This window comes from Bos mutus, chromosome 25, assembly GCF_027580195.1.
Source record: "Bos mutus isolate GX-2022 chromosome 25, NWIPB_WYAK_1.1, whole genome shotgun sequence".
NCBI lineage: Eukaryota > Metazoa > Chordata > Mammalia > Artiodactyla > Bovidae > Bos > Bos mutus.
Window position 1 is genome coordinate 21,528,865 of NC_091641.1, and position 10,420 is coordinate 21,539,284.

Sequence of the window (10,420 nt, forward strand, 5' to 3'; positions counted from 1 at the left end):
CCAAATGGAGATAGAACCAGGGCACAGAAGACCCACTGGTTAGTGGACCCTACTCAGTGGTAGAACCGAGATTCCAATTCAGTCATTCTGATTCAAGAGCCTGAGTTTTTAATCACTGTGCTGAAAATGTCTTCTGACTTCCATTTTAAGTTCTTCTCATCCATGTACTCAGGGCTGCCCTCCTTCCCTCTTTTCTGTGTGCCACGAGGCACTGCTTCAATGCCAGCTCATTTGTCCACCAGCCTTAGGATGGATCTGGAATTCCTTCACCAGGCAGTGAGCACCTGGACCTGGAAACCCTGAGTGAGCAGGAAGCCCTCTCCTCGTCAGAGTCGATGACTATCTGCCCATCTGAAGGCAAGCTTGGGGAGCCCTGCTATCACAGACACCCTCTAAATGGCTTCTGTTGACAACATATGGGAAGTCCTAGGGACAATTGTCCCCAGTCTAGCTCCTTCTATGCAGCTAAAAAAGTATGCAGGAAGACACGGCATTGTCTTCCCCTCTTTATTCAGTGAGATCAAACTATCTGAGAAGGAAGAGTGACACCCTGCCCGACCATTATTTTTAAGTCTCACATCAGGCGTCACAGAGGGAGAGAAAAGGAGCTTTGCATCCTGAGATTTCAAAAAGACATCCTGTTCCACATGAGCCTCTAAATTGAAGAAACAAAAATAGCTCTGAACCCCTTTCACATACATTGCCAAGTCCCTAGTGGAAACAACTTTATCTCTGACTTTTGCAACACTGATGCCTGCAGGTATATAATCACCATGGAGATATGATATTCATGGGGGAGACCACTGATTTTCCACCAGCGAAGGCAGTGATGAAACCAGTAGTAAACTGGTGGGATATTGTTTTTTCCTTTTTAATACATGCTATGCCCTTTATTCCGGAGAAGGCAATGGCACCCCACTCCAGTACTCTTGCCTGGAAAATCCCATGGACGGAGAATCCTGGTAGGCTGCAGTCCATGGGGTCGCTAAGGGTCGGACATGATTGAGCAACTTCACTTTTCACTTTCCTGCATTGGAGAAGGAAATGGCAACCCACTCCAGTGTTCTTGCCTGGAGAGTCCCAGTGATGGTGGAGCCTGGTGGGCTGCTGTCTATGCGGTCGCACAGAGTCAGACACGACTGAAGCAACTTAGCAGCAGCAGCATACCCTTTATTCAGGGAATCCTGTTCCTCTGAAGGCTAGGCTACTTTGTAAATACTGCAAGCCGCAATACTTTTCTGAATGCTCATATTTGTTCTGAGTTTTCCTTTGGCTTGTCTTCTTCAATCATTAACACATCAAAGGAATCTGAAAGCTAGAAACATCTCTGGACTTAACTTACACTGGATTTTCTGCAAACTCTGGCAGTGTTTCCTATGATGTCGGGGCATACCCCATCTCAGTAATTTTAGTTACTACATAGACCGACTAAATGTCACTCAATCGCAAAGAGAGAGAACTTATGATTTTGTCCACTTCACTTTCATTCATTCTGATTACATCAAGGAGTAATGTTTCACATTGATATTAGTATTTTTTTAACTGCTCTTTTTAGTATCCCCATTCTCTTTTGAACAAAGATAAAGCATGCTGCAGGCTTGGAACATTTTAGCCACTTTCACTAGCAAAAATTCAATTAAAAATAAATAAATTTTTTTAAAAATGAAAAAAAGTTCAATACCATTGTTATGTTTTCAATCTATTTATTTTTACAATTACTTCCTAATTGTGGCAAGTGATGCTGGCTTTCCATTTAAGGTGGTTTTCAAATAAAGTTGTGTTTTAAAACTACGTATTTCAATTATATTTGCATAATGGATGTTAGGTTTACAAATGCAAGCACTTCTCTTGAAGGATACACAAAAACCGATCTGGTGATTGTTTCTGGGAGGAGGAACTGCGTGGAAGGGGAAATAGGGTACAAAGGAGGAGAATGGTTTTTAGGGAAAATCCTCTGTCACTTTTGAAGTCTGTATTACGGGAAGATATTATCTATTCTACAATGTACACACTGGCAGAAGATAAACCCAGATTTTTATGAAAAATCAAAATTTTTTAAAGTGCTAACTTTAAAGTATTAAGAAAATAATAGAGGTCATGCCGGGTTTGGGCAACTATGAGGCGGTACAAAAATGTCTGAAGCCTGGAAAAAGCTACCCTACGGGGGCGTGGACTTGATGCTATCCCTCCAAGGATGTCAATGAGAGGTCCTCGGGCCTTCACCCAGAGTGGACACCTTGGTTTTTTTACTTGTGGGAGCTAGTGACCACAGACCCTGAGAAGGAACCATGATTAGAGCCGTTGATTTCAAAGCTTGGGAAGACACTCCCAATGGACTTGTGTCCAGGAGATCCTGTGATCCTCAAGCCTCAGGTAACCCAACCGGTCTCTCTAGCCCACGATCTTTGGAAGCACACGCTCAGTAGTAATCCCTTGCCCCGTCTCTGCACCATTATCCTCTGAGGAAGCTGGGTGAGGATAGCACTGGACCAACAGCCCGGCTGTGTAGCTTGACAGGCAGCAGTTACCTCTGAAATGCTAAGGTATTTCCATCACTGGTGGCTTTTACCCACCTCATCAAGCTGCCCATAGACTACAAAGCCCTCCAGCCCACCAGTGCAGCCCATTAAGAGAACAAAGTGGCAGCAGAGCTGGCCTACAGCAGCTTGGCACTGATTCCGGCAAATGGTAGGCATCTGACAAATAAATGGATTAACCCACCCTGGGATTAGCTCACAGGGCAGAGAGTCTCAGAGGTTTAGGTAGACTGCATGACCTTGCAGATCCCTCCACCCTGACTCACTGCCAGCAAGCCTATCTACCTCCCCAACTTCCCACCCCCACTGCTGAGCCCTCACTCATAGAAACAGCCCCCACTCCAAGCCCACAGAGGATTCTGATCAATGGGGAGCTGTGTGCTTCCATCCCCACCCCACCCACTCGGTCACCCAATCATTCAGGAGCAAGGCAGTGGAAGTCTAACCGATGAGAAGAAAATTATTCTACTGTCCTGCACACCAGATGCAATGGAACATAGGCAAGCACACCTGTTGAGCATCAACCCTGCCCTGACTCTTCAGGGACTCTTGGGATGTGACTCCAAATATCTGGGCAGAACAGCAGCCAGTGAAGAACATGCCCACCAAAGCATCTTGTTCTCTCCTGGTGGCCATCAACTTATTCCCTCGTTTCAGGATAGGCAGAAGAGAGCATAGGTAGCAATCAAAAATCTAAAATGACTACAGCTCAGGCATTCCCTGGCGGTCCAGTGGTTAGGACTCCATGTTTTCACTGCCAAGGGCATGGGTTCAATTCCTGGTCGGGTAACTAGATCGCACACGCCACAGTTAAGAGTTCACATGCTGCAGTGAAGATCAAAGATCGAACATGCCCCATCTAAGACCCAGCACAGCCAAATAAATAAAGAAATATTTTAAAAATAAAAAAATCAAGTGGGTACAGATCCTTCACCAATCAGAAGGCACCCCTGCTGACTGCAGAGACAAGCAGGGTCTCAGGGGCTCCCTTCTGGGTCAGGCATCTAGTTGCTGGTCCTTTGTAAAGTCCAATGGACACTAGAGCAGAGGGCACCTCTGGGAGAGTGAGTTTCCATCCAATATGGAAGCATCATATCTTATGGACTCTAGACCCCATCAATCATTAGACTCATCCTAATTTCAGAGGTGTTAAAAGGTGAAAAAAGAAAATGTGTTTCTTAGGCTCTACGTAATATTTTAATATCCAAAACAGACTTAACAAAGTGTGCCAGTAGAATAGCACCAGGACCTGTCCCCCATGGCCTTGGCCACATACCAAAGGCCATGGGGAAAGCCCAGTCTTCATCCCAAGCTCTTCCACTGTCCCTCCAAGCTCCAGGGGGATGCAAAGCCAGCTCTTCAAAAAGCCTCCTTGAGCGATGACAGTTCTGTTTGCTCAACCTGAATGTCCCTCGGTGCCTGACAAGAGCTGTACATGTGCTGGAACTAACTACTATATCTCCGGCTGCAGCGAGGCTGACAGAGAGCTACAAGGTGGACGAAGGATTTATGAACTCAGCAGGTTCATTTAATCAGCGTGTGTGACATCCTCCTGGACCGAGGCAGGAAAACCCCTTATGAAGACGTGTCTGCACAGACATTGGAGTTGTGCGTGTGGGTGCCCACGTGAGAACTGTGCATGCACACACATCTGCACACACTGGACAAACACAGGTCATCTGTGCCCAGTGTCCATCAGTCTGTTTCAGGTGGTAAAGCCTCCCGCGTTCACTACGTCTCTTGCCTTCTGCCTTTGGTTTTATTTCTTCTTAAAGTTTGCCTTTCTGGAGTTTGGCTTGGCTACTGAAATTTGATTCCCTGATTAAAATCAGCTAGATAAGGTGATAGACCTTACTCTGGGCTTTTAATTCTCTGTTTCACTTAAACTGTTGCCTCCAGGGCAAATGCCCTGTCTTCTTTGCCTCACACGGTCCCCAGAACACCACTGCTGCTAAACAAATAAATAACCAGACTTGTGGAGTCTAAAATGTACAGAACAGGCTCATCTATCACAATTTTGACACCAGAGCACAGAGTCAATTATCACACATTAACTCGCTCTTGTTGGCATTTCAATGCATTTAGAGAAGATTCACTTCCTCTTCAGACTGCCTCTCCCACCCGCATCACTGAAAACAAGCAAAACAAACACTTTACACAAAACTCAGCTTCCCCTAAGACCGTAAAAACTATTGGACAATGCACAGCTTATGTCTCCTTATGAAAGATGAAGGCTCTGAATATTTGTGAATTCTGTCTTACACTCAACCTTTGATGCATTCCCAAATATAATCTTAGATTGAGAGACGCATTTTCATATACATTGTCAGACATCACTCTCTTTTTAAAGGTGAGCAAACTGATACCCAGAAATGAGGAGTGACTTTTTACCAATGCAGAAGGAAGGAGAGAAAGAAGAGAGGGAGGAGAAAAAGGGCAAAGCAGAGCTAAAAGTCGAACTTAGGGCCAGGACCCTTCCTAGTCTTTCACGGAACTACTTTTCTAGCAATTAGTTCCTCAGTCCCAGGTAGTGATAGCGGTAGGGAAAGAAGCTGATAGTTTTAATACTCATAGTACTGACGATGGTAAAAGGAGTGTTGGTAGTGAAACAGTCATAGTAATAGTGGTGATAGTGATAACATTACTGCCTTATCTTTATATACCGGGGAACTTTCCAGGACACTTTCATATACAATGTTCCATTCATTCTTCAAAACCACCTTCTATGATAATGGTTACAATAGGCATCATCCTATGACGAGGAAGCCAAGATTCAGGAAGATGACTCTGCTTCCAGTCACCCAGCTTAGGGGACCATCTTCCGCCTTCTGACAGCAGGTCCTATCCTGGGTCCCTTGTCCGTGTGGTCTCACTCTACCTCCCTGTCCAAGCAGCTAGTTGACCCCACCCAGCACACCCAGCTGCTACCTGGAGGAGCCAAGTGGGAGGGGGAAGCTGGCCAGGTGCAAAGAGGAGGGAAGCTTCAGGGATGGGATCTCAGAAAAACATCTCAGGGGCGGGATCCCGCCACAGAATGCTGGCCTCTCCCAGGGTGGCTGGAACCCAGCTAGTTCCAAGACGGGGTTCAGGCTGGGGGTCAGAAAATGCAGATTCTGTCTCCCAGTCTCTGGCCGATGGTATCTCTCTGGCTGTATCATTCTGTCTTCAGGCACTGTTTGTCAGCTCCTGGTTTATCTCCACTTACCCACAGAAAGAAGTCTCTCCTTTGATTTTTCCATTGTCTGTCTGACTGGGGCCTCCAGACCCCGGAAGTTATCCCCAGGGGCTTTGAGGAGATCCACTGCCTGCCACTCTGCAACTCCATCTTTGGAAAACATGGTCCCCCACAACAGGCACAAGGGCTCTTTGGCCATGTCTACCTAGTGGATGCTGGCTTTTTGGTGGCAAGCTGTGCAGAACAGTGGTTAGAGTACTCGGCTGGAAGTGCACATACATACGCAGTGTACATGTATAAATCTTTGTGGGACAGTGCATGCCGATGACTTTTGGGCCCAAATTTCATCCGCTTGCTTTGGATCCCATTCTAGATGTTCTCTTTTCAGGTTGCAGTTTTCCCATCCATGAAATGATAAAGGCAATGGGAAGAGACAGAAGCATCTTATCACCTGCCATCCAACTCATGGACTTCAGGAATAAAGTGAGAACGTGAGTTTTAAAAGAAACCAGGTATTTCCACCATTTCTGCAATTAATGCATATTACTCGAGTGATAATAAAGCATAGGACACATACAGAGAAATGTTCTGGAAATTACAGAAACAGCATCCAAATGGGGCAGTATGACTTTATATACAGAAATGACAATCTGTACCCGAAACCCTGGACTCTGGGGGTGCGAATTTGCAGCCCCAAGAAGCACAAATCACACGGCCCCTCCTGAAGCTGTAGGCTCCCAGCCTTCCTGGGGAGGTGACAGGAGTGAGACAGTTAGTACCAGACATGCGGGCTAAATGCTCTTTTAGAAATATAAAGGGGGAAAGGGATGGTAAGACAGACCCTGGGAAGTGGGGGGAGCAGAGAGAGAAGTGGAAGAAGCTGTCAGCATGCTTGATGTTAAATAAAACCTACCAAGACTCGGCTGAGAATTTTAGCAGAATCCAAATGTGCTATATAAAAAAAAAAAAAAGGCACGGCTCCCATCTCTAAGGTTCACAGCTAAGCTGGCTTAGAATCACACATGCCAAGGTTAAAAATAAAAAGCAGCCATCCCTGAATGACACGGGCTTGGAGAAGGAAGGTATGGTGTTTGGTGGTGGAGCACAAGAGAGGGAGTGCAGAGGCTGGGTGCAGGGAATAGGTGTTTACTGGAGGGCTCAACAAAAGCCAGTGCTCAGAATTGTGCTATTTTGCACTTAAGAGGCACTTCACTTTAGCAAAGGGTTTCATAATGATCCTTAGATTTTCCATCCAGGAAACCCTGCCGTGCAAGAGAGTGTGGCCATGGCTGACCCACATCACACTCTGCTGTTTGATGCGTTTGCCTCTCCGACTCTGGGGTCTGGCTCTGACGCTGTCCTCGGGTACTTCATACCTCCAGGCGGGATGTCTGCGGGTCACAGCTTGGAAAGCAGCGACGTGCCATTCTGTGCCACTCTCTCTATTCCAGTGAGCCAACATAACAGTGCTGTGGCCACCCACAGGCCAGCCATCCCCTGCTGCTCACCACTGGAGATGGGCTGCGTGTCTGCCTCCTGAGGACTGGGCATGTCCCACCCCTGGCCCCTTAAACCATGACCAGGGCTCCCAGGCCAAGGGGACAAGTTGGCCCTGTTGCTCCGATTCTTACAAATCCAGGGTTCCATAAGTGAGGCCAGTGGGGTCCTCCTTCTAATGAAGTTGTCCTTTATCCAATATGGTTATGACTTTCTACCCCCAAAGGGCTTACTTTAACATAATTATCTTAAAGAACGGCCTCAGCTACTGTGTCAGCTACCGTGTTACCCACCCACCCAGTGCCATTACTAGGCAGACATTTCTAGCAAGTCTTCAAGGGGTCAGGTGAATGGTGAGAATTCTGTAACCCAGGTGTTATGGGGAGCCCATACATTACACCACCCCCAGGGATGCCCTGCTCAGCTCACACATGGGCCAGCCCCACACCTCAACACCATACAGGGCTTGGGAAGTAGATAGGCATTTAATAGTGGAGGCTGCTACCTTCCAGAAGCTTCAGGCTCTCCCCAGATATCACCAGCCTGGGTGACTGTCATCCCTGACAGTGCAGTGGGGGAGTGGACAGTCTGCTATGACTGGCTGCCCTCTGTGAACCTAGATAGCTTCCATCTGAGGGGCCCACCAGTATTTCGAATTCTATATCCTGGCTGCTGGCTTAGAAACACCGCCCAGTGCAAAGTGTCCCTGTTACACCTTTCAAGCACTTAGAAAGCCCTTGCGAGGCCAAAGGGTCAGGGACCTTTCCTGCTAGTTGCGATGGACCAGAAAATCAAGGCTCAGTGAGTTTTTAGGAATTTGCTCAAGCTAAGTGGCAGAGCCAAGACTCACATCCAGGGTCGTTTGCACTATTTGAAAACATGAATTCAGGGTCAGAGCGCCTGGGCGTCTCAGACCAGATCCAGCAGCAAATACCTGGAGCTGAGAACGAGGCTCCAAAGGGACCTTTCTCCCGCCGACACCTCAGGGGCCTCCCTGTCGTTCGGCCTGAACTCCGGGGACCTCGCCCAAGCGCAGGACCCTGCCGCAAGGGGGCGCTGTTCGAACTGTCCCTTCCCCAGGTCGGTCAAGATGCCTGGAAAGATTAGGCCAGGCTCAGGAGACGGCTGCATTCAGGCAGCTCCTGTCCTGGCTGCCCCTTCCCCTGGCACCCAGCTTTACCCCAGCGTCTAGACACCGAGCCAGCCCTCCAAACTGGCCCGGAGGTCAGGCCAGCGGTCTCCCTTCCCTTCTGACGAGTCCAGAGTCAACTGCCCTTTGCGGTTCAGGAAACCGGAGCCGGTCTACACCATCACTGGGAAGTTCCGGGTAAATCCTTCGGTTAGAGTTCCCCCAAGTGTCAGTCGGAACCCACATAGCCAGCCGAGTAAAGGGGTGCGAGGGCTCAGGAGGTGGCCCAGGGGACGGGGCCGGATGGAGCCCGGGCGCGCGCGGTGGGGCACCCCTCCTTACCTGTACCAGTCCAGCCCGCGGCCGTAGTTCCTGTCGAAGAAGTGGGGCTCGGTGCCCAAGGCCCGCACGTCCGGGTGCACGCGGATAAACTCCAGCACGGCGCGGGTGCCCCCCTTCTTCACGCCCACGATGAGGGCTTGGGGCAGCCGCTTGGTACCCAGCTTCGGCGAGCCGGAGTGGTTGGACCCAGAGAGGCGAGGGGAGGGCGCGCCGGCGGCGGGCGCGCTGGGAGCGCCGGGCTCGCCGGGCGTCGGGCCCGAGGGATCGCAGGGGCGGGACTCCTGGAGAAGTTTCTGGCCGCCCGCTCCGGGGCCGCGGAGGCAGCGAGGGGCGCCGAGGAGGCGGCTCTGGCCGAGGTCGTCGCAGCAGCACAGGAGGCTGTAACACAGGTAAGTGCAGGAGAGCGAGAGCGTGAAAGCGAAGAGCAGCCTGCGCGCCCTCCGCGGCTGAGGTGGCCCCGCGCGGCCCAGGACCCTATAGGCCATGGCTCCATGGGCCCGCGCCGGGGGTCATGGTTTCCGAGGGGGCGCCGGCGGCGGAGCTGCTGGGGCCCTGCGGCCGCCTAGAGGGCTCGCGCGGCGCGGCCCGGGCCACGCGGGTCGGGCGTAGGGGGTGCCGTCTTCTCCAGGCGCTGCCGGCCCGGGCGCGCACCGTGCCCCGGGATCCCCGGGGCGGCGGCTCCTCTGGGAACCGGCGGCGGCGCCTCCGACATCCCCGCGTCCTGGGCGACGGGGCTCCGGCTAGCGGGGAGGCTCCCGGCGCTCCTCGGCTCTCACGTGCGCCGGGCTCGGAGCGCGCCCAGCGCCGGAAGCCCCATCTCGGATCCTCCCGGCTCGGCGTCCCGAACGCTCGGCGGCGGTGCGGGCCGGCGCGCGGGCCGGACGGTGGCGCTGGCGCCGGCCGCGTTCTGACTCCTCGAGAAATGCCGAGCGGAGCGCGCTGCCGGCTCTATTTAAGGAGTCGCCTGACGTCAGCCGCGCGGGTCCCCCGAGCCCGCGCCCCGCCCGGGGACCCGGCCCACCCCCCTGCGCCCCTACTCTTTACCCCTTCCAGGGACACACCACCCCGGGGCCTCCCCACGCATGCCGCTCCCTAAGGAGCCCGGGCCAGCTGGGGTGGTGAGGGTGTCGAGGCTTTTTTGCTCCTCCGGGAGGCTGGACACCCCGGCCACGCGGGCTTCCCGACACCCGGGGGTGGGAGCCCAGGTCGAGATTGCGCCAACAGCTAGACCCAGAGACCCTGGCGCACACGCAGGCACCCCGCGCTGATGGAAGGTCCCCCCACACTGACATACGCGTGCATGCACGAACACAGGTACATACGTACCTGAGCGGGACACACACCCCCCGCAGCCCTCATGGGGCAGGGCGGGAGAAATCTAACCTGGGCATAGAAACACCCACAGGGACACTCCCTCTTCCGCCCACCCCCTCTTCCCCCAACGGACACCCAGAACCCCGGATCGGACATCCTGTCGGGTGCGCACGCAGGCGCGGGACTGGACACACGCTCTAGACGGGATGGTGGAGGAGCCGAGCCTGAGTGAGATTCCGTGACTATTCGGGGAGCTCCTTAGCCCCCCGCGCGCTGACTCACACCAGGCGGCTCGCTCTGTCTCACACCCATGAAGCGTGCACCCCCACCCACTGTCACTCCACCTCCCTCCGGGCCTGGCTGGAGAGCGAGTCCCAAAGGAGCGGACTCCGCGCGGGCGGCGGGCGGGTCCTCTCAGCAGCCGCC

At 52.2% G+C, this 10,420-nt stretch overlaps 1 protein-coding gene across 1 annotated transcript in view; it reads right to left on the reverse strand.

Moving 5' to 3' along the window:
• HS3ST2 (heparan sulfate-glucosamine 3-sulfotransferase 2) overlaps positions 1-9,173 on the reverse strand; it is a 115,703-nt gene extending 106,530 nt beyond the window's left edge. The window contains exon 1 of the mRNA XM_005905327.2: positions 8,681-9,173. Coding sequence (XP_005905389.2) covers positions 8,681-9,165 — 485 coding nt within the window. The 5' untranslated portion in view covers positions 9,166-9,173. The remainder of the gene's footprint in view (positions 1-8,680) is intronic.
• Between the last annotated feature and the right edge of the window lie 1,247 nt (positions 9,174-10,420).